Source organism: Aethalodelphis obliquidens, unplaced genomic scaffold (genome assembly GCF_003676395.1).
Source record: "Aethalodelphis obliquidens isolate GAN/ISIS:26980383/991018 unplaced genomic scaffold, ASM367639v1 scaffold10, whole genome shotgun sequence".
Lineage (NCBI taxonomy): Eukaryota > Metazoa > Chordata > Mammalia > Artiodactyla > Delphinidae > Aethalodelphis > Aethalodelphis obliquidens.
This window is the reverse complement of record NW_020837954.1, coordinates 33,954,073-33,979,921: the sequence shown is the minus strand read 5'-3', so window position 1 is coordinate 33,979,921 and position 25,849 is coordinate 33,954,073. Positions and strand designations below refer to the sequence as shown.

Genomic DNA, 25,849 nt, shown 5'->3' with positions numbered 1-25,849 from the left:
TCCTGGCATAAAATTATTCATGCCAATGAATTCATAAAGAATTTGAAAGCACACAACACTTTAGCCTTTTTAAACAGAAGTATCCTGAACAGAATGTACTGGGCCATCCGAGTTGCTATTTCTAATATAACTGTGATAGGACAATAACAAATATCTAAACAGCTACTACAGAAATGCCCTTTCCCACTTTTGTACACTAAATGTCAAAGGCATGTAAAGATCTAAAAGCTAAAATGTTAAAGTTTGATTATGTTGAGGTTTTTCTTTAATAAAGCTACTTATTTTTTGTTAAATGATCCACCTTCTACTCTGCTTTCCAGGTACTTGTCCAACTCTGCCTCCTTCGTCACTGCTTCTGGCGATACTTTGGGTGCATTTGGAAAACAGATCAATATCACACTCATGTTGTCTCGACTTCCCTGGGGAGAAAAAAGTTTGAGAAAATATTGTTTTCTTTTTGCTCTTCAAAGCTTTGAGAACCTTTACAGTCATGCCAATTATACTTGTTCTAGTGAAAACATATATTGTTTTTAAGGAGAGAAAAATATATATGCACATGTGGAGCGGCACCACCCAATACATATATTGTACATATGGTATACAGAATAATCAATACTCCAAAAGACAAGAGAGAAACACTACAGATTAAAAAAATGATTGTTGCAGTAGAGTTTAAAGCTCTATAAAACAAATATTTCTGAACATTTACTGGTGGCCTACTTAACATGAAGTGATACCTAACACAAATACACATACATACATTCATTCAATTCAACAAGATAGAAAATTCTAGTGATATTCTTTACAACATGATTTGATCTGTAGTTACATATATACTTGAGAAATTTACTTTTTTTTGACAAATTTACATTTAAAATAAATTATGGGGCTAATTAATCTGCTTCATAATAAGTAGAAATATGGAATTAGAAATAAAACTACATATATAAAGTTTATAAACCAGCTTTTAACTTTCATAATTTAAAAAAAAGTTTCAACTTTTAGGAAGTACATTTGTTTTTAAAAGCACCTAGATATTCAAAATGCTATAATTAAAATACTTGAATCAATTTTGGCCTCCCTAAAAATCAGACTTCCTCTTCCTATTAGTAATTGGAGTTCTAAAATTTTAAGTATTTAATTCCCCTATATGGGAAAATTGAAGTTATACCATTAATTTAAGCAAATACAAAGAATTTAATATTTAAAATATTGGGGGAAATTGTATAAAAATGAGGCAAATGATAAGATACTGAACAATTTTTAAAACAGAGCATAATGCAGAAGAGATAAAGTAGAATCTGAGTCATAATTTACTAATATCTGAATCTGACCAAGTCTCTCAAGAAAACAGCTTTTAATTTAGTTAACAAGTATTTAACTCTCAAGCGCTACAGAATAAACCTAACAAATGAATGCTACTTTTTCCCTTTTTTATACTAAAAGGGACAAAGAACATAAGCATCCTTGTTTGGTTCCCCCCAAATTCAGAAATTAACAACAATAGTGTGTACTACCAAGTTGTTGCTCTATTGATTTTTTTTTAACATATGTGTTGGATGTTACATAAACTTGATTTGTGTTGGATATTACATAAACCTGATTTTTAATTAAGATTTTAAGTACAGCTGGCAGTTGTGCATATAAAACCACAGAGAATATTATGTTGACTTTCTATTTCCGAGTTTTAAAAGGACATCAAATATACAGCCTCAGAAGAGTTTTATAAAATCACCATTTGTTAAACAAACACAAAGAATTAGTTAATGAGCATTATTGACAAAATAGAACTGTGGTGTAAAGAACACTGCACCTAAGTCAAGGACTTGGATTCTAGTCTTAGCGCTGCAACTAAAGAAGTAAATTGTGTAACATTTTTAACTTTTCTAGAAAAGGGAGCAGCATGTATCAAGCACACACTGTTTGCTAAAACTAGGTACTTCATATGTATACATTAGTTCATCAACAGTCTTATGAGTTAGATACTATTTTCTCCATTCAATAGCTGAGAGAGGTGGAACAATTTGTTCAAGACTATAGAGTACAAAAGTAACAGAGGTTAAGATTTGATTCTAGGTCTGACTCTGAAGTCCGCAGAGCCTTCTCTTGCTCATCTATATACATGATCCCATTTGATCATCCCGACAACCCCATAAGACAGGGTAATAATATCTCTCTTTCTCTCTCTTTTTTATACAATTAAAGAAACTGATTTTCCAGACAATTTAAATAGCTTACCTGAAGTCATACACAGTCTCATACCAAGTTCTTCTGACTCCATGTCCAAGGCTATTTCTATTACATCACACCAAATGATCACTAAATCCTCTGTTGGTGCTACAGATTCATTAGACCATAGTCTCAAAGTATTTCCATAAATGTACTGAGATATCACATGGTAAAAATAAAATATTAAAATTCTAAAATGCTTTTCATATATAGACACTGAGGCTTAACCCTCCCCATTCCCTTTTCTAAAACATGATACAGTCTTTACCTTTGATAAAATTCCACAATAGTAAAAAGCTCAAGTAGTCATGGTTATTAAAAGACTAAACATTCAGATTATAACCCTTGCATTTTTGGTAACCGCGTAATTTATTTCTAAGAAGTATTCCTATGTTATTTTCATAATTGATGAAAAGTATCCTGCAATTGTACCAAAAACTTATTTCTGAGTACTATAGGTTCTAAGATGATTATATACTAGAGTAGTAATTAAGATGACATAAAATCATTTCATCTAAAAAAAAAAGTCTAGCTACCTTATACAAACAGGTGTCGACTACTTCATTGCAAACTTTCTCAAGGTCATCAGTGACTTCAAGTCTGGATCTTACAAAATCACAGAGCTCTTCATTTCCCATGACATCCCAAATACCATCACATGCAAGAATAATGAACTGATCATCTTCTTCAGATCTTTCAATATCATGGACTTCAGGCTCTGGTGACACAAGCTGCTCTGTAGGACCTTTTCCATGGACACATTTGTAATCGAAGTCCCCAAGGGCCCTTGACACAGCCAGAGAGCCATTCACACGTTGAATCATTACAGAACCACCTGCATTCTGAATTCGTTCTTTTTCCAGCGGATTACTTGGTTTGTGATCTTGTGTGAAGAAGTAAACTTTCCTGTTCCTACAAAGTAAACCTCTTGAGTCTCCACAGTTAATGAAATAAGTATGTTGAGGAGAAATTAAGACACCCACAGCTGTTGACCCACTTCTATCAGCACCATGTTTCTTCTCTGACATAACTCTCATATGTTCATCAATCTCCAGAAAACCTGTTCTGATTCCATTCTTTACATTTTCCACAGAAGGTGCTCCTGTAGACCCTTTAAAATCCTGGTTATTGGTGATGTGATCTAACAAATGCTCACAGCAGTATTTGGCAACCTGAGAACCAGCATGCCCATCATACACAGCAAAGAATGACCATGTTTCAAGTCCACTTGGCAAACCGATCACAGCCGTATGTGCGTCCTCCATTTCAACTCGCCAGCCTTGCATGCTGCTTAGCCCATATCGCAACCCATTACCCTGCCCCTGGGCATTATGTTTTTCCATCTTTGGTTTGTCTAAAAATGCTCCCATTATGTCTTGATCCTCTAGGTCTGCAAAGGAAGAGAAACAGGAAAGTTAATAGCTATCTTATAAACAAACTATATATCCAACAACCTTTTTAAGAGAGAAGGAAATACCAAGAAAGCTTTAAATAATAATTCACAACTCTTGTGATAAGCAGACACTCACTGCTGACTTGGAACCTGATGATTAACAAGGAAGAATTGGGGGAAAGGCTGTTCAGGCACAGCTCAGAATGTACAACAGGCAGAGAGAAGTAAAGCATCATGATAAAAGTAGCTGATCTGACACTCTCCCCAAGGAACAAGTACTTGAAATAGAAAAGAGACTTGGCAGTGGCCATCAGCTTACATGAACCATGTCAAGTGGTTAAGGATGCATTGAATATATGAATCTCTTAGGGAATCTCAGAACTAAGTTGTATGTATATATTAATCAAGAAAAAACAAATAAATGAATTCACAGGACATACCAAAAGCCTACTAATTCAAACATCTTAGTTGAACATTCAGGATTTTCCAAAGTTTGATTCCAAATATCTAGTTTTATTCCTACTACATCAACTCTCTGAAAAAGTAGAAAAAGATCTACTCACAATGATTCAAATTTGCATGCTCCTTCCCTTAAGTCTTTCCTCCTTACTTATAGAAATAAGTATACCCATCCTTTAACGTCTAGCTCAAATTCTACCTTTTCCATTGGTTTTTCAGTCTCTGAAAAGCCAATAAGTTATTAGATACCTGTAAGTGGTTCAGCCTCAATTTTCAAGTTGCAAAGCAATTATACATACATATAACAAAGACTGTCATATGTAGATATAATAAAATTCATCTACTGTAACCTAATCTAGTGGTAATAACACGTATCATCATATGGTACTCTATAACCATTTGGTATAAACAGAAAAGGAGATCAAAAGGTCTAGGACAGCACTGTGGACAAGCCTGAAAGCTTAGCTAATCTAATCCTTTCCCAATAATCAAAAGCTAAAACCCTTGGTCTGGAATGAGCTTACACAAAGCAGGAAGACAGTTGGCCTTTACTTGAGTAATGGCCTAGAATGTAGACACTTGTGGTCCAAGTGATCAAATGAGTCACAATTTAAAGCAATCTGAAAGAAGGATACAATGAGATTTAATGGAGGTTAAGGTGAGATGGGAAGGAGTGGGGGAAAGTACCCAGGTAAATCAGGACGCACTTAGGAGATTAGGGGATTGATGATGCTAAGCTCTGAGAAGAAGCTGGGAGAGAGAAAGGAAGAAGAAAAACAACTCAGAAAGGAAACAGTTTCCCAGCAACCTCTCCCTCCTTCTCTATCCTACGAGGGCCAAACTAATACACAGCAGAGAAGTCTGACTGATTAGTATGATAAAATGATCTCCGGCCTACTTGTCTGTGTCCTATTACAATTCCACTAATGGAGGTTAAATAATGAAAACTAGCCATTATTCATTCCTTATGGTGGTATTCATCAAATTACCTTTCTGACACCAAGTTGATACACAATATGGCAAGGGTGAGTGTTTTGATTGGACAAAAGATACAATAGTAATGATACCTTAATAGCAGACAATGTTTAAGATGAATTCTAAATCACTGATAAGTGTTTTACAACTGTTACCTGAAGTCATTCTCAACAACACTCTAAAGTAGGTAATAATATTATCTTCAATTTATAGATGAACTTTAGTGTGACTAAAGAACTTGGCCAACGTCACTCATCAGACAAGTTGAGGGGAGTCAGGTCTCTAATTCAAGCCTGCCTGGCTCTAAAGCACCATTTACTACTACAGCAATGGTCTCAGTCATGGCTGTACAAAAGAATTATCTGTGGACCTTTTGAAAAGTTAAGATTAAAAAAACCAGAATTTCCACAGTAGGGTTGGAATCTAGGAATCTGTGTATCTGTTGTAAAGATTAGATGGAAAGCCTAGATAGATAGGTAGATAGAAGATGATTAAGCCATGGTGAGGTTAAGTCATCTGCTGAAGGTCAACAGCAAGTTGCCTCATCTCTGTACCTCAATTCCTTTAGCTAGGCTAAAGGGGAGGTGGGAGATGTTACAGTCAGCCCTCCATATCTTCGGGTTTGGATATGGAGGGCTCACCATATTCACTGTACTATGCTATTTTATAGAAGGGACTTGAGCATCCACACATTCTGGTATCCATGGGGGCTCCTGGAACCAATCCCTGCAAATACTGAGGGACAACTGTATACTTAAGACACTTGATACCACAAATCTAGCATTCATCATCTTATAATGGGCATATATTAATACGTACCTCTGAATGTTGCTGCAAAGTTTAAATGAGGTAATGGCTGCAAAGTAGCCACATAGAGCAGAGCAAACATGAGGAACTCAGCAAATGGAAACTATTTAATTATGACTACATTCCCACATACACAACACATCTAGATTCTGATATTACCTAACAGGGATCTTACTCTCCCTCTCCCTTTTATAGAAAAGTCCAGTAGTTATTTTCCAGAGATATATCTATCTATCTATCTATCGATCGATCTAGATATATATATGAAACTACCAAACAAATAATTCTTTGAAGATAAACAGGGTATGCTTTCTAAAAAAAAAACACCCCAACTTTTGAAAAATATATATTAGAAATATAAAAATGTAACAAACCAAGTCAATCATCTGATAAAATTTTAGGTCCAGCTCTACTGCAAATGCAAAAATATAGTCAAGGGCAAATAATTTTGTGTCTGGATTTTTACATACTGAAAATAGGTGATTCAGAAATCTTACCTCCTGGGATTCTGAATAATTTGTAGAAGCCTGGTGAAGCAGCCAACTATAGCTACAAAATACAGCAGATAGTTATATAAAAATAATAGTTATCAGAAATTATTTACTTATAAATACTATGACATAGTACTTATAAATATGTCATACTTATAAGTACTATGACATACTATAAGTACCTATAAGTAAATAATTTTTACTTTTAAAAAATACATAGTTATTTTCCATAACTGGACTACTAAAGAGTATTTTATTTAGTCAAGTTATTAAATTGGCATGTATCTACAAACAGTAAATCCCAAGGCGATTCAGTTTGCCCATGAAAGTTTAAGTTAGTTTCTGAGAGAAATTCTAGTTCTCACCTAGTGTTAAATCTACTCTGAGCACATGCTGGGTCTCATCACAACACTAGCATTATCAGATGATCTGAACATTTCAATACAATCATAAGACTGAACTCATCTTTGATATAATCAGAAAATTTGGTGACCATTTTTGTCTTTTAAAACCAAACAAACTCCCAAATTGAAAAATCCTAAGGCTGAGTCAGGAAGTATTCATTAAAGTTCAGCGACTGCCTTTTATTAAGTAAAACCGATCTCACAATCATAATGAAGAGTCTTGAACCTGGTCATTTGGTTTAATCCACTCAGAATTATCCCAAGTTAAAAAAAAAGCTCTATATATTCATTCCACTGTTAAGATCCCTAAGCACCATATTAGCCATGAAACAAGAGTTATTAAACTGACAATTCTGGCAGAGTCCTTTAGTAAAAAATTGAAGACTAAAACACTGCAGGGTTCTTTTCTGTTTACCTATGGACACACAGTATAATACAGAATGTCCTGGTGCTCCATTAACAGAGGACAAAATGGACTATGTAAACAATGTTGAGAAAATTATATTCTCTTAGTAATTGATATCAGAATTCTTCTTACAGCAAGCCCTACTTTTTCTGAGAAACACTAGTTTGATCAGATATGTAAGTAAGGGGTTAAGGATCAAAAGATATACTCAACATAACAAAAGATCACTACTAAACAAGCATTTGAAGGAGGGTAGATGCTGCTAACTGAAGGATCTTTGTTTGATGAGCACTGAGATAGGTTTGATTATAAAAACTGGGGAGGAAAATCTGGACTAGACCTCCATAAGAAATAAGAAATCTAAAGGTTGGGGGAAATCCAGAGGGAAAAAACTATATAGCAAGAGAGACTTGAAGCTTCTTGGGGGAAAAGGGAAAAAATGGAATACCAGTTAGCAGCACTGGTAGCAGTGTATAACATGGCAACATTGAAGTCATTTGCAGTGAGGAGTGAACTCTCTACTACTACCAAACCTTTGGTATAGCCTACATTGCCCACTAATGCTTATGTATGAATAGACTGTCAAAGATGAGGACAAATGGTCAGCTGACCTCTGGAATGCACACTTACTGAACAATAGAATACTAAGCAATTTATTGCATAGACGGGTTCAGAGAAGATGCAAAAGTCCTTGTGGCCACATCTCTCTACCAAGGATAATCTAGGCTACATAAACTACTTTTAACTTCCCAAGGTATGAAACATGGTAATTCATAAATTATATTTTGTAATCCAAGGTAACCATCTCAAAGTTATCTATGGTAATGATACATAAGCACATGAACAAAATTTTACACAATTTGAGGAGGAAAAAAAGATCAATCTTGGGTAATTTTTCTCCCATTTGGAGTCTGAAATTTCTAATCATTACAAAAATAGTCACACATTTATATGTACAAATTTGATTTTGATAACTTGTATAAATAATCAGAGCCAAAATGTAGAAATGATCTGTCTAAACCTATTTTACAAATGAGAAGGTACAGAGAAACAGAATGACTTGCCCAAGGTCAAAAAGCTAGTTCAGCACTAAGCCTGAGAAAAGGACCTAGGTTTCTGGACTAACACTCTAATTCTCCTACACAAGCCATCCTGTATATCTGCAAATGAAGTAATGGAAATCTAAAAATGTAGACTTTTAAAAAGACAACACACAAGGCAGAGAGGCATGGAAGATGGTCACCGAAGAAAGCAGAAACTTCTTTTAGTGTCATTTCTTCCTCTGCCTACTCTACATAATTTGTGTTCTAAACTACCAAAGGTAAATGACCAAAAAAAGAGGAGGGAAGGAAAGGTAAAGAAGAAGAGAAAAGGAAGAAAAGCAAGAAATCCAACTTTTATTTTTTGTCTGAGACTAACAGAAAACAACAGTGAACTAACTGCAATTTCTGGCAATGCCAATTTCAAATACACGAGCTAAATAAAATATAATAATGAGCAGAGAAAACTAAGAGGATGTATTTTTAAAGATTCAGAAATTAAAGGTGGGGATTGGGCGTGGGTGGGTGAGCTCAGTATTCATTAGCTCCAAACTAGAAAACGCCCATCAATTTATGAGATGACACTGAATGAATGAAACAACTGCAAGCTGTCAACCAAAGCAAAAACAAAAAAAGCAAACAAACCACTCTGAAAGTAGGTTCATGGAAACGAAAAACAATTACTGAACTAAAATTTTCAAAAGAGACAATGAATAGCCAAATAGATACCACAGTTAAAACAATAAACAAAACAAAACAATAAATGAGATCACTTTGAGGAATTCTTTTAGAACTCAGGTCTTTCCTCATCTTGATTCCAAACATACAAACCCACCCATGTTGGTACCCATCCTATCCTCATACCTTTCTGTTATAACAGAGTACTCTCTGTCCTCGCACTTAAGTTAAATCCCTCTGTTAGAGCTTTGGAGCCCATGCTTCAAAGGAATCTTACACAATTTATGTGTCTTCCCAGGAATAATAACATTATTATCCTCTTTCACTCCTTTATATTCAACCTCCCCCTTTCTATTGGAGTACAACTTTTAAAGACACTCTAATGTCATCCATTAAAAATAAGTCTTTAGGGCTTCCCTGGTGGCGCAGTGGTTGAGAGTCCGCCTGCCGATGCAGGGGACGCGGGTTCCTGCCCCGGTCCGGGAGGATCCCACATGCCGCGGAGTGGCTGGGCCTGTGAGCCATGGCCGCTGAGCCTGCGCGTACGGAGCCTGTGCTCCGCAACGGGAGAGGCCACAGCGGTGACAGGCCCGTGTACGGCAAAAAAAAAAAAAAAAAGTCTTTAGGTGACTCATTCCCCTCTAGCTACCTCCTGCCTCTTTCTTTCCCCTACAGTTCAAAGTCTTTTAAAAAAAAGTGTTGATGCTCCGAACTGTTGTCTGGCCATTCCATCAAAACAAGCTCCTCCAAGCTTAACCCAATGGACATTTTGGCCCTTGTCTGACTGACTGCTCAGAGCAGCACTCAACACAATACTCCTTGAAACACTCTTCCCATTGGCTTTTCAAGATGCTACACACTCCTAGCTTTCCTCCTACCCTAGCTTTTCCATCCTTGTCTTATTTGCAGGCCCATCCTCATCTCTCAAGCCATTAAATATTAGCATTCAAGGCTTAGACCTAGGCCCTCTTCTCACTCTATGCTAGCTCCCAAGGTACTCTTTCATATCGTTTTTTCTTCTTTTTTTTTCTTTCATGGTTTTTGCCAGTGAATGGCACCATCATTCATCAAAGTGAATAGAAACCAAGGACATATCTTTGATACCTCTTTCTACTTTATCTCCCATCAGTCCAACATCAAGTTCCATGGATTCTACTTCTTAAGTATTCTCAAATCTGCCCAGTTTTTTCTCTAACACCATAGTCTTCAAGGTACCATCATCTTTCAATGCATTATTCTATACCAGCCTCCTATTTTGTCTCTTCACATGCATGCTGGCCTCCCTCCAATTCATTCTACAAACTGCAACCTTAGTAAACTTTTCAAAATACAAATATCAGTGATCGTTTTGTAATCTACAGAAATATCAAGTCACTATGTTGTGCACCAGCAACTAACGTAGTGTTGCAGATCAATTATACTTCAAAGAAAACAAAAAACCCAAAAAACAAACTCACAGAAAAAGAGATCAGATTTGTGGTTACCAGGGGTGGTGGGAAAGGGAATTAAATGGATGAAGGTAGTTAAATGGTACAACCTTAACAGTTACAAGATAAGTAAGTACTAGGGATGTAAGGTACAATGTGACTAATTAACACTGCTGTATGCTATATTTATGTTTTTAAGATAGTAAATCCTAAGAGTTCTCATCACAAGAAAAAAAATTTTTTTTGTACCTACATGAGATGACACATGTTCAACTAAATTTACTGTGGTAATCATTTCATGATGTATGTAGGTCAAATCATTATGCTGTATACCTTAAACTTACACAGTGCTGTATGTCAATTATATCTCAATAAAACCAGAAGAAAAAAGATAATATAATACAAATTTCACTGTATCACTTCTATACTAAAAGTCATTCAATGGCTTTCCTCTCTTTGGGGGGATAATGAACTGCTTAATATGGCTCACATGAAAGCCCTGAGTAGTCAGGCGCCCATCAACCTTCTCCAGACTTACCTTACTTCATAATGCGCCGCCCCAATAACATTCTCTACTCCAACTGTAAGGGCTTTCTTACAGTACCTAGTACTTGTCACGTCCCCTTCCTCCAAATAACATAAACAAATGCCACTTCCTCTATAAAAAGCTATTCCTTCCTCTCTTACTCTACCCAATTCATACTCATTCTTCAGATTATTAACTCAAGTATCAGGTCTTCTGGAGAGCCTCCTTTGAATACTCTGGATTCCCCTAGCACAGCAGACCTTCAATAAACACTTGCTGAATGAATTAGCTCCAAAGAAAAAGCAGATGCAAATATTAAAAATTTGGTAACAGAATGAGTATACCCAGGGAATAAATATAAACATAAAAAAATAAGACTTTCTGATGGACAAAACAGAGAAGCTATAATCAAAGAAAGAAATTTTTCCCTCAGTAGAAGTCTTCAAACTTACAAAGCTCACTGAATATCTAGGAGGATTAATTGCTAAAAACCCACCCCTATTTACCCACAACTGAAGAAATTCAAGGAAAAGAAAAAAAAAAACTATAACATAAGCTTCTAGGAAAATCTTGGGTAATCTTCAAAGGAAAGAGTATCAAATTAGTATCAGCCATTGCCAACTATAAAACTGAATCCTAAAGTAGAGAATAAACAGAGTTCTAAGAGTTAAGGTTAATTACATAATCATCCAAACTATTATTCATGTGTATAGGGGGAAAGACATTTTAAGATATATAAGGACTCAAAAAAAAAAAAAAGATATATAAGCACTCAAAGCATATACTCATACTTTATGGAAAATTCAAGAAAAAATTCCAAACAAGCAAACATCTATTATGTTTTAAAACTATTAAGTTCATCTCTAAGACTTGTCATTAGTTTAACTTTTTAATAACATTACAGAAAAATAACCTTCTTAAAAATACTGATCTAGAAAAACAAAATCCCAATATATAAAGTAAAAGAACTTGGGAAGTGGCCCAATTATCCAAGTTAACACTAGGAAGACACTCTCATGTCTTTAGAATTATTCTCACATCAACAGCAAAGCACATATAAATCAAAAAACAAACAAAAAATCTTTCATAAGACTAAACTTAAAAGTTACAGATCTATCCAATATGAGACTTTGGACAAGTCCTTTAGCTTAATATCTAACTTTCCTTACTGATAAATAATCAACCTTGATTAATTAACAAGGTAATTGTTCTGAGAAATGTATAAGAAATTAAGTGAGAAGATTAAAATTTTAGGAATACCTACATAAATGGCATTAGTAAATTAATACTTTAGTCTAAAATCATGCTAATGAATTCCCATTTAAAAACTTATTCTCAATACCAAGATGATGATTATGAGATAAATAAGATTATTTTACTACAGAAAAGTCAACTTTTAAAGAAGGAAAAAAGAAAAAAGCAGCTACCAACTAAGACTACAAATTGGTAGCCTGAATTTGACCTTCACATATATTTTTAGTTCCTCTCCCCAAGCAATATGCATTCTCCAGAGTCCCCACTACTCCTTACTGACCATATCTAGACCATTTCATCCACTTTTCCACCATGGCATCTGAGTTTGCATCATTTGGTAAAGAGGACAATACCTGTGATTGTAACAGCATACAATCCATGAGGATTTACTCTAATCTGATCTTTCACTAATGTGGCCACCTCATCCCAAAGTAGCAGTATAGTAGACTGAATAATGGCTCCCAAAGACATCAGGCCTTAATCACGTAAATATCACCTCATTTGGAAAAAAGAGGTCTGTGTAGATGTGATTAACTTAAGAAACTTCTGACTGGGGGGGTTGGTGGAGAATATCTGGGGTTATACTGGGGTCTCTAAATGCAATCACAAGTGTCATTATAGAGGCAGAAGAAAAGCTGACACACACAGAGGAGAAGGTGATGTGAAGACAGAGCAGAAAGAGATCTGAAGATGCTGGCCTTGAAGATTACAGTGATGTGGCTACAATCCAAAGAATGCTGACAGCCACCAGAAGCTGGAAAAGGAAGGGAATGCATTTTTCCCCTAAAGCCTCCAGACTGAGCACATTCCTGCAGGCTCAATGAAACTGATTTTGGACTTGTGACCTCCAGAACTATAAGAAAATAAGTGTGTATGAAAAATCAGAAACTAGAATATAAAAAGTATTAACAGAGCTAAGGAATGAAATTTAAGAGATAAAACATTATTGTATTATTTTAAATAACACGAAAAGCAATAATGAGAAGTAAAGAACTTATAGAAAACAAGTTACAAGAAGTAAAAACCAAAATAAGAAAAATCATCCAGTATGAAGATAGTAAGAATAAAGAGGTAAAAGTGAGTAGATTAAAGACACACGCACTGTAGATTCAACAGTTTATTAGTACACTGTAAAATGAAAATCAAATAATGGAAGAGAAATTAAAACCTCAAAGAAGAAATTAATCCTAAACTGAGAGAAAATTTGAACTTGATGATTCAAGGCATTCATCAAGTACTAGATAATTTTAGTAGAAACTGACCAATACCACAGCATAATTTGGTGAAGATAATGAATTTCAAGAATATAAGAATTTAGGGGAGGGATAAATTGAAAGCTTGGGATGAACACACACACACACTGCTAAATATAGATAACCAACAAGGACCTATTGTGTAGGATAGGGAACTCTACTCAATATTCTGTGATAACCTATATGAGAAAAGAATCTAAAAAAGAATGACTATATGTATATGTATAACTAAATCACTCTGCTGTACACCTGAAACTAACACAACATTATAAATCAACTATACTCCAATAAAATTAAAATATTTAAAAAAATGAAGAAAAAAAATATGAGAATTTAGACAAATAAAACATGCCAAAAAATAAAAACAAAAACAAACCAGGCTGGCCTCAAACTTCTTTGCAATGTCAGATGATAGGCAATAATGAACTAATACCTATAAATGTTGAGGGTAAAGGGGTATATTCCAAGAAATCTAGACCCAGCAATGTTGGCATTTATTATGAAGATAATAGAAAGATATTATCAAATATGCCAGCACTAAAGAAGTATATCATACATGTACCATTTCTGAAAAATCTGTTTAAAGACAGATTAATGCTATCAAGAGATTAATCAAAACAAGAAACTCAATAGTGGAGATGTCCTAGTATATAGGGCTTTGGGGTGGGCAAAATATACTAAGCAAATACAACCAAAAAGAAACCAAGGGTTGCAATTTTAATATCAGACAAAGGCAAGCATAAGGAATAAAGCAATAACGAGGATGGGTATCTTTTTAAATTGATATGGATGTTGTCTAAAATTATAATTTAACTTACAAATTTTATGTGCTAAATAACTATTTTTATGCCAGATAATTCATAGCACACCTATCAAAAACACTATATGCTGAAATCAAAACTATGTATTGTGTTCAAACACACTTAAAAACACTAATTAAAACTCAAATATTTACTGAATTGTACATTGAAAAACAAAAGCTTTATAGCTTTTCCTAATGCACTCCCACCGATCTCACCCTGGGGACCAAATAAAAGAAAGAAAAAGAAAGGAAACAAATGATACCATATTATCTAACTTGAATACAACAAACAGTAGATACTGGTAACAATAAAAGAAAACTTCAAACATCTGGAAATTGCTTTAAAAGGCATGCTTCTAATCAACTTTTCATTGAGTTTGTATATTTTTACAATTACAAAATATTTAGAAACAATAATAATAAGAAAAATCTCATATCAAATTCTATGAGATGTAACCAAATCTTATTCATGGAAACTCATAGTTTCTTAGTAAAAAAGTGAAGGCCAGTATACTAAATATTCAATTCAAGAAGTAAAAACAACAACCACACACATACACACAAAACCTAAGGAAAGCTGAAGGACTATGTTATGAAAAATTAAGGTAAATATGATAATTACATGAGAGAAAAATGATTAAAATAGGTAAACCACTAGTTAGCCTAATTGAGAAAAACTACAATTCAAACTTAGAAACCAAACAGGCTAAACTCACCTCACAGGTAGGTGTTTTTCGTTTTGTTTTTTATGAAACATACTGTATAATTCTTTGTCAATAAATATGAAAATATGAAGGAAATTGACAATGCTCTAAGAAAACAAATTACCAATTTTCTTTTTCCCCTCAAGAAGTGACGGAATAAAGACCAGTAACTCTGGAACAAAATGAGAAAGTTATCAAAGAACTATCTTTAGAAAAAGCTCCAGGGCTCACAAGAAACAAAAAGCAAAAAGGCTGAAGAACAATTCGAGGTTAAAGACCGAAAAAATATGACAACCAAGTGGAATGTGTGATTGTGCGCTGGCTTATATGTATTTGTGTGAGCAAAGAGAATATGCATGTGTGCACATAGAGGGAAAAAAGAGTTTATAAAAAAATGTGGCAAAATGTTAACAACTGGTCATCTGGTAAAGATGGAAGTTCACTGTATTCTTTTTTTTATATTTTCTGTAAGTCTGAATTGTTTTCAAAATAAAGTTATTAAAAATAAAAGTGCATTAGGCAAGACAATTTCAAGGCAAGATGTTTTACGCCTTAAAAGAACATGTAACTCCCAAATTACCTAAACTACCTAAAGAACAGAGAAAAAAACTTACCACTTTTTATGAACATACACAATCCTGACGTAAAATTTGACAAAGATAGCACTAAAAAAATAAAACTATAGTCCAAACACATTCATTAATACAGATGCAAAAAACCCCAAGTAAAATATAACCATATATTACGGAATAAAGACAAATAACGCTAATTACTTACAAGTTACCAAGTAGGGTTCATTTTAGGAATTTAAATACATTCGGCAGCCCATTAATATAAGTCACCTCTTTAAAAGTTAAAAGGAGAAAAATCGGGCTTCCCTGGTGGCGCAGTGGTTGGGAGTCCGCCTGCCGATGCAGGGGACACGGGTTCGTGCCCCAGTCCGGTAGGATCCCACGTGCCACGGAGCGGCTGGGCCCGTGAGCCACGGCCGCTGAGCCTGCGCGTCCGGAGCCTGTGCTCCGCAAAGGGAGAGGCCACGACAATGAGAGGCCCGCGTACCGCGAAAAAAAAAAAAAAAAAAAAGGAGAAAAACCATATGATCGTCTCTGCATAGGCTATGATATGATAATACATATTTCAAGCCAGAAGGGAAGCATAGTGATTAGAACAGTTCCCAAGAAAGAAACAAGAACAAAGATACCTGCTCGTATCTCTATTATTTAGCAATGTCTAGAAATACTGATCAATGCAGTCACATTAAAAAAAAAAAGCATAAAATTATGAGATCATATTATTACTTGCAGATAACGATTATGTGATGGCAAACTCAAAATCTAAAACACTGTTAGAAGAAAAAGTTCAAGAAGGCTATGTGACTAAAGAAAATTATATAAGAAAACTATTAACAATAATAATTTAGAAAATAAATAAAAATGTCAGCAAAGGTATATCTGAATAATTAACAAGAAATATTCATGACCTTTAAGAGCCTCAGAATACAAGACATTCTTTTTTCTGAGATAGGAAGATTCAATATGGTAAAGACATTTTTCATCCCTTTATTAATAATAAATTCAATATAATCACAACTGGGTCTTTTTGTTCCCAGACCTTGATGAAATGATTCCAAAATTCATTATGAAAGATTAAATGTATGAGAACAGACAAAACATTCTAAAAACCATGAGAATTTGCCATACCTAATATTAAAACAATTTCAAATTATGGTATTTAAGAGGGAATACTACTGCAGGATAAACTGATCAGTGGAATAGAACCAAGACTCCAGAAAGAGCTGCAGGAACAAAAATTCAATAATTGGTGTTAGAACGGCTGGCCTATTCCACTCCTGGCCTCCCATGGAGGAAAGCTGAATCCCTATCGTGGATCTTAAAAAAACACCAGCTGATTAAAGATTTAAGTTTGAAATACTAACAATAAAATCATACAAGTACATCTAGGCAAATATTTCTATAATCTTATGGTAGGAAAGGACTTTCTAAGTATGCCACAATGGCAAAAAGGAAAAGACTGACTGACTCCAAAGGAATAAAAAGTAACTCCAGAGAAATAAAACTTCTGCACTATAAAACAAAGCTCATAAGTCTGAAAGGCAAATATATATGATAAAGTTAATATTCCTAAAATAACAAAAGTCTTATAAGACAACAAAATGAACACTTTAAAGGAGAAGAAACGGACAAAGAACACGAACAGACAATGAAATTCATAAAAGAATGCAAGTGGCCAATAATATATGGAGCAATGACGAATCTCACTAGCCATTAAAAATAAACTTATTTTTCACACATTACTTTATCAAAGATCAAAAATTTATAACGTCCACTATTGGCAAAGGAGTAAAAAAAATATACTTCTCGTACATAGGAGAGCAAACTGGTACCTTTCTGAAGGCTATGTATGATATATAATACATTAATTTTAAATGATGATTTCCATTAAAATGGTTTTGTATATTCACACTTTGAAGTGTTCCTCTGTTCCAAATGTATTTTTAAAATACATTACTATAAAACAGAAAATTAAGAAGACCAAGCCACCTGCTAAAGATAAACTCCTGAAATACAAAGCACTTGGTGAAACTGAAACTGTGACTCGCCTGGGCTCAAGTAACAGAGATGCACAGAAGTCCGCATCCTGTAGGGATAGTAACAGAACTAAAAATGCCCCCATGCAAGGCTGGGATAGAAACCAGCCTCACTGAAACGAATGCCTGTGGTGGAGGGGCTCTCTTGCTTGTAAAAGGAGGAGGGAAAAGCTACTTACTAGCCATTGCCAGGGAATTTAGTTTAAATGAAATTACGTGCTCCTTCAACAGAAGCACACACCTTCTTTAAGTCTGTATTTCTTGGAGAGATAAGCCTGATCCTGATGTTATCAAGAATCAGGGGAACCAAGCCTCTAATATAAGACATGGTTTCAGTCTGGGCACCCCAGAGCCAAGGTAAAGGTGCATGCAAGAAAACACTGGATAAGAAGGGTGAAAAGAAAGAAAACAAAAAAATTCTATCTAATATGAAACCAAACTCCAAAACACACCGGGACAACTAAACTAAGATGGACAGCCAACAAACATCAAAAATTATAGGAATTCCATCTAGAAGAAAAAGTAGCAATCAGAAAATAACTTAAAATGTGTATGTTTAGGATCCTTCCAAAGCTAAAAAGAACAACAGACAAGAAGGGGGTAAAAGGATAATAGCAGGGCTTCCCTGGTGCACAGTGGTTGAGAGTCTGCCTGCCAGTGCAGGGGACGCGGGTTCGAGCCCTGGTCCGGGAAGATCCCATATGCCACGGAGCAACTAGGCCCGTGAGCCACAACTACTGAGCCTGAGCATCTGGAGCCTGTGCCCCGCAACGAGAGGCCACGACAGTGAAAGGCCCGCGCACCGCAATGAAGAGTGGCCCCCGCCTGCCGCAACTAGAGAAAGCCCTTGCACAGAAACGAAGACCCAACACAGCCAAAAATAAATAAATAAATTTATTAAAAAAAAAAAAAAAAGAATAGCAGAAGTCAAACCAGAATAGGTGGCAATGAGTGAGAGAACCTGAACATGAGAAAGTATTCACTGAGAAAAGCAACCGAGGCCACATAAAGTAGCTGAACAAAGTCAAAGTGTGAATCAGTAAATTGGAAAATGTACCTAGGAACTGCCTAGAACAAAACACAGAGACTAAGGATTAATAAAAAAGCAATATTCGAAGATATAAAGGCTAAGGAATTTCCTAGAACTGAACTTCAGATCAACAATCTATTTCAAAGAGTGCCTACAGATAACACAACATACACATACCTAGGCATACCATGGGAATGTGTTCAGAACATCAAGTATGGTAAAACAAACAAATACTAACATTTATATCATACTTGAAATATGCAGGGCTCTAAATGCTTTACATCTATTAATGCAATCATCACAACAACCCCTATAATACAGATACTATTTCATTACCTCTGTTGAGAACTTGCCCAAGGTCACACAGTAAATAGTGGTGACAGAATACGGAAAAGGAATCTTTTTAAAAACTACCAGAGGAAAAAATTACATACAAAGGCATAACAATTAGGTAGAGACCAGACTTCTCAGAGTTCCAAGTTTGCCAAGTTTCATAATACAATGAAATAATATCTTGAGGGTGCTGATAGGAAGCGGGAAAAAAACTATTAATCAAGAATTTTTATTTGCAAAAAAAAAATGTACTGTGTAATAAAATATACTTTCAGACAAAAACTAAGGACATTTACAAGCCATACTCTGTTGGTAAAAAAATTACTAAAGGATATACTTTAGCAAGAAGAAAGGTGAATCCACGAGATACAAGGAACAATAAATTCAAAAACCGGTAAAATATAGTGGCTGATTAAATTAGGTATTAACTATAAACAAGGAAATGAAATTTATGCTACAAAAAGGGGAAATAAAATTGTAGGCAATTATACACATGATGGAGGAATGTTTGGTGTTTAATCAAATATAAGCTCATAAAAAAAAATCAAATATACAAGGAAACAAGTTGCCATGAGTAGGAGTTAACATATAACAAATACTCCCTTGATGGTGTAGGAAAAATGGGGTGCGAGAAGATGGTCATGTCCCAGATCTTGAGTGAGTCCCTGGGATGGGCCGCCAAGTGAGGGTCCTTGACTTTGCACAGGAAAGAATTCAAGAGTGAGCCTGAAAGCAGATTTATTTAGAGAGATACACACTCCATAGACAGAGTGTGGGCTGTCTTGGAGGGCGAAAGAGAGGCAGCCCCAGGGCATGGGGTCCTCTAGGAAAGTGAGAGCTGTGCTGGGAGATACAAATTCCACAGAGAGAATGTGGTCTGTCTCAAAAGGTGAGAGGTGTGGGGGTGGCTAGTATTTATGGGTTGGGTAATTTCATAGGCTAACAGGTGGAAGGAATATCCTACCTATCTTGGACAAGGGGCAGATATTTCTAGGAAATGGGGCACCACCCACTTTTTGGCCTTTTATGGTCAGCCTGGGAACTGTCATGGCACCCGTGGGTGTGTCATTTAGCATGCTAATATATTACAATGAGTGTATAATGAAGCTCAAGGTCTACTGGAAGTTGAATCTTCCACCATCTTGGGCCAACTAGGTTCTAACCAGTTTTTGTGGTACCCTGTTCTTAATGATTGTGCCCTGCCCACTTCCTTCCTATCTCATTAGGACTTCAGATATTAGAATTAATGAATATAAGATATAAAATAACTATGTATGAAATGTTTAATAAGGTTAAAAAAAAAAGAAAAATGAGAAATAAGAAATTATTTAAAAATTACCAGGCAAACTGGGAAAGAATTAAATGTCACATTTGGAAATTTTTAAAAATTGTTTTTTTAATTGGGTGGAAATGTAAAGTGGTGCAGCCACTATGGAAAACAGCATGGAGGTTCCTCAAAAAACTAAAAATAAAGTTGCCATATGATCCAGCAATTCCACTCCCGGGCATATACCCAGACAAAACTATAATTCGAAATGATACATGCACCCCTATGTTCATAGCAGCACTATGTACAATAGCCAAGAGAGGGAAACAACTTAAATGTCCATCAACAGATGAACAGATAAAGAAGATGTGGTATGCTGTATACAATGGCATATTACTCAGCCATTAAAAAGAAATAATGCCATTTGCATTACTGCAAACATGGATGTCTTTACAAAAGATGGATGGACCCAGAGTTTATCATACTAAGCGAAAAGTCAGAAAGAGAAAGACAAATACCATATGATATCACTTATACATGGAATCTAAAATACGACGTGAACATATCTACGAAACAGAAACAGACTCACAGCCATAGAGAACAGACTTGTGGTTGCCAAGGGGGAGGTGGGGTGGGGGTTGGGAAGGATTGGGAGATTGGGATTAGCAGATGCAAAATATTATATATAGAACGGATAAATAACAAGGTCCTACTGTATAGCACAGGGAACTATATTCAATATCCTTTGATAAACCATAATGGAAAAGAGTATGAAAAAGAATATACATGTACAACTGAGTCACTTTGCTGTATAGCAGAAATTAACACAACATTGTTAATCAACTACACTTCAATAAAATTAAAAAAAGAAATCAAAGTAAAAAATCGTTGATATTAAAAACTCAAAGGATGATTTAAACAGATTATAAATAAATGCAGTAAATTAGCTCATTGAGTTGAGGAAATTTAAAAAATTACATTCACTTCAAAAAACCTACAACCAAAGTATGAGAGAAAGAGGAAGGTGAAAAAGAAAACTAAATTCTCCAACAACAGTAAGTAGCATAAACAGTCCACAGATGTAAGCGCTAAGAAATTTAAGACCTGGACATTGCAGTGCTCCTGGAAGCCCAGGAAATACTAACTAATCTCTGTTCATGTCAACTCCCTGGAACATAGAAGTTGTAGAGCTCTCTAGACCCTATTACCAACATCTATTCCACTGAGAATCAGAAGACACCAGCAAAATAATGGTACCTTACCCTATACAGTGAGGCTTAATTTCATTTGACAAATGCTCCTCTGGTATCTCATATTTTCTAAATATACTTAAATCATAGCAATCTTTAAATTTTCACATCTTTCTTTAGTTAGAGATAGAAGTTTCTTATATGGTCCATTAGTTTGCAGTTCACAGGGCCAAGAACATTCCTCTAGAACATTCCTCCAATCTTCCTCAAGACCAAAAATATTTTCACAGGTTTCTCTGGTTAAATATTCTTGTAATAAAGCTCAATCTTATAGATTAGTCAGTCAAATCAACAAGTACTCTTAAGCTTCTCTTTCTACAATATAAATAATCTAATAAACAGTCATAGATTATATATAGAGGAGTTCTTTTATAAATAAAGGAATGCTTGTTATTAAAGCAAATTATACACATATTTTGTAAACTTGGTTTCCAATACTTAAAACATTCACTTAAATTAGATAACACATTTTACCTGTTAAATAATAAATCTCAGTTGTTCTAAAGAAAATGTAACCTATCTTCATCAGCTTTTCCTTTAAAATGTATATATAAAACATTGTAGGCATATTTCTGATAAGGAGCTGAATATCCGATTTTAAACATATCATCCAAGTGGTCAAATATAGGTACTAACAGTTCCCATTAGTGTGCACTCCCCTCCCCCCAAATTTCCAGTTTGCTTATTATAGGACTTTACTGACTTTAAAAGCTATATGTGGGATTCAAGATCTCTGGGGGCAATTTTACCGAGTATCCCTAAAATCTCACTAACAAATCTAATCCAACCAGAAGGCACCTCTAACAAATCAAGATTTTCTTTGGCAGCAGCAATTTCTCAATTAGTGCCATTCTCTGGCTAATTCTAGAACTCTGAAGCAGCCCAATATGGTAGCACCCAGAATAGGATTCTGCCCCTTCAGTTCAGAAAGCCCAGGGGCACAGTGTCATTTTTATTTTCTCTGGGATTTCTCTAAAGAATAGTCCCAAGGTGATAGGAGTTTCTGAGTCTGCACAGGTTCAAACCTGAGGATCTTCAAATAACCCAAAAGAAACATATGACTATGGCTCAGCTTCAAAATTCCTACAAATTTGTGAAAAGAAAATAAGGGCAATACACCTCATCAGAAAATGGATTCATCATTTGTGCTTCACAGACATATGACTAAAATTCAGAACTGAAAATTTTCTATATTTCACTTATCTTCTTATCTTCTAATATATTATAACATTTTTGCCTTCTGCTTCTTCCCTCTAGGTCTTACTCTCTTCTAAGCAACCTCCAAGTTTTATTATTCTTCTACCCACAAATTAAGTCTCCTCGAAAATTTTATACCATTTCTATTCTTGCTCTTTGTCCCTCCCTAGTCTGAGCAATCAATCTCGTCTGTTTTCCCTTTCTTGCTTTTAATTCGTCCTCATTCTTGTGTTTAGGGGAGAGTAAGAAGGCAGAGTTCAGGCAAGGAAAATATTTCAGTGAATTCATGCAAGTCTGAGTTTGTTAGGAGAGAAATGGCTACTACATCAACAAAGCTGAGGGGCTACTGAGCAACCCACAGTGAAAAGCACTGCTGGAGGTGAGGACTACATATTCCTTGAAGTTATACTACTAGTGAAGAACCTGATTCTTGGTTTAAATTTGGATAGTATTTCCAATTACTAAATAATTTTTCCTGGACAGAGGAGGAGGAAACAGTCATTATTTAAGCTATAAAAAGAGGCTAAATTATTCATAGCTGGCTATCTCATGAGATATACATGATGTTTATCAGGTTAGAAATCACTGATCAAAAAGTTATTTGGATCCCATTTATATGAAATATCCAAAAGGCAAACCTACAGAGACAGAAAGTAGATAAGTGGTTGACAAAGGATAGGGGAGAAGAGAATGCGGAGTGACTTTTAATGAGAACAAGGTTTCTTTTGGGTGTGATGAAAATGTTCTAAAATTAAATTGTGGTAATGGTTGCACAATTCTGCTAATACACTGAAAACTACTGAGTGGTAAACTTCAAATGGGTGAATTTCATGCTATTGTTATATCTTAATAAAGCCGTTTTAAAAGATTACTATGGTTTTATACGGCTTTCTGTATCTATATTTTATTTTGCATAAAAAGGTTTAAAAAGATGACTATATATTATTTGTAGTAACATGAAAAATACTATATTAAAATTTTTTCACAGATTAAAAAAAGTTACCTGAAAATTTCTCAGCTGCTCAGTATCTCTTCATCTTACAGCTTCAACTAAATATTTACTTCACTCTTTCAATTAAATATTTACTTAACCTCCTTCAACAAACCAAATTTCACTCACATGAATTCTAATGCAAAACACTGTTACTGAGTTAAATAATACCCTAAATTAAAATGTTAAAAATGAAATTTCAAAAAACAAAGTCAACCAATCAAACCAACGAAAATAAGTCAGATAAAGCTCTTTTATGCTAAATAGTATTTCCATAAAGCCCATGACACAAGTCATTTAGTACGCAAACTACAGTCAGTTTACACAGATATTAGCAGCAGTTTCAATTTCACAAAGTGTGTGTGAGACAGAGCTTGCCACTTTTGATGTTTCCTTCATGTTTCATGATTTTTTAACGTATCACCATCTTCTAGACATGTGCTGTGATCTGAATCACATACACCATAAGGTAGTCTTCTTAAATTGCTACAAAGGTATGTACCGCACAATTTCTAAAAGTAAAATTTAGAAGTACACAATTGCCTGAAAAACACCTAACCTTAATTTAGTTGGAGGGTTCTAGTCACTATAAAATTAGATACTGACCTATTTTTACTAAACATTATAGTATAAGCAAAACATTAAAAGATTTAGATGGCATAGGTTTAGTTTTTAAAGTTTCCTAAGACTGTTCTGGTATTCACAATCTCAATTTGCTTCATCTGTTACCTATTTCAAATTTCTAAGTTTTGGATAATTTATACACATTGAGAAGTCTACATATTGAGAAGTGGATTCAATTCCCAGTTTGCTGTTTTGTTTTTTTTTTTTTTTTGCGGTACGCGGGCCTCTCACTGCTGTGGCCTCTGCCACTGCGGAGCTCCGGACGCGCAAGCTCAGCAGCCATGGCTCACGGGCCAAGCCGCTCCGTGGCATGTGGGATCTTCCCAGACCAGAGCACGAACCCGTGTCCCCTGCATCGGCAGGCGGACTCTCAACCACTGCGCCACCAGGGAAGCCCCTGTTTTTTAATTCTTGCATATTTGAGGATTCAGACTCTGACTGACCCAGAAAACAATAACTGATTTCCTCAGCCAATCCATCATTTTAAATTTTGCTTGAAAAAAACAAAACCCCTCACAGAGAGCATTTATAAGTGTTTGCTGATAACCCTGTGTACTTAAGTTGAAATAAGGGAAAAATAAAACTTATTAAATATTTAAGATGGTAAAAGGTTCATTCAAACACAAAATATGTGAAGATTCTAAATATTTTACACGTATGAATAATGTCTCTCCTGGAAAAAAGGACCAAAAAGTATATGCCTTTAAAAGATAGACTTCTGTCCATAAAATCTAACATTCTTCAAAACAGAATAATTCACTGAGTCCATAGACTGCGATATGTGATGCTTTGTGTATACGGTAACGGGTGCTGGAAAGTAAAAGAAAAAAGGGTTTTTTTGAAAGTGAAAATTCTTTTTCTCTATATATATATCCAACCACCTCCTATACTTGATTAGCCATACCTCAAATGACGTGGCCTAAAATAAATTTCTCAACTCCCTACCGCTTCTCCTCTGTCTCGGGAAGTAGATCTACCATAAGTCATGAGCTCACAGAATCCTGTGTTTCTCTTATCATAGCACAGAAGGCCCTGTGAATCTTTAGATTTTAAGATCCATGGGGGAAGGAATCATGTCTCTTCTGTTCGTAAGTACCTAGTACATAGTGACACTTGATTAATATATGGGACATCATCATGACTTCTCCCTTGTCAACAGAGTTAGGAATTGTTTTCTACCCAGGAAAAGGTATTCCCATAGAAGTTGAATTGTATCCTACCATTTCCACTTTGTTATTCTATAGAATACATAGTTCTAATTTTTAAAAATCTCTACAGAACACAATTGATTTCTAATATTAAAATATCAGACCCTGCAAAGCTGCAGGTTACCAGTCAAAAACTTGATTTTCAGATTACTGTTCATTAATGACTTTTAAAAGTTTCTCAACATCATTAGATACACATTCATTACTGAAAAATGCCACATGAGATATGTTGAAGGGGAGAAAAGAGAAAAGATGTAGTTTTGACTAGAAGTTAGAGCCTATACATTCTCTTTCCCTGGGCTATTTACTTATTCATCTGCTCATTCATTTAACATTCATGAATGGGTACATTTTTTAAAAAGTCTTTTCTATGTAAGAAGCAAAGTATAAGGTAATTTAAATGCAAAGGAGTAATTACTGGGAGCTAGGAATCTACTTTCAATGTATTTTAGACAAAAATATCTTAAATTTAGTCAGGGAGTTTTACTGTATA

General features: G+C 35.0%; 1 protein-coding gene across 2 annotated transcripts in view; it reads right to left on the bottom strand.

Annotated features, from left to right (window-relative positions):
* The window catches only part of PPM1A (protein phosphatase, Mg2+/Mn2+ dependent 1A), a 43,277-nt gene that overhangs the window by 7,312 nt on the left and 10,116 nt on the right, over window positions 1–25,849 (bottom strand). The window contains exons 1-3 of one of the 2 annotated variants that reach the window (XM_027111413.1): window positions 6,361–6,384; window positions 2,766–3,619; window positions 302–419 (exon numbers count right to left, since the gene is read on the bottom strand). In XM_027111413.1, coding sequence (XP_026967214.1) covers window positions 302–419; window positions 2,766–3,599 — 952 coding nt within the window. In that variant the 5' untranslated portion in view covers window positions 3,600–3,619; window positions 6,361–6,384. Of the gene's footprint in view, window positions 1–301; window positions 420–2,765; window positions 3,620–6,360; window positions 6,385–25,849 lie in introns of those variants that run through there. The other variant, XM_027111412.1, reaches the window with a different exon arrangement.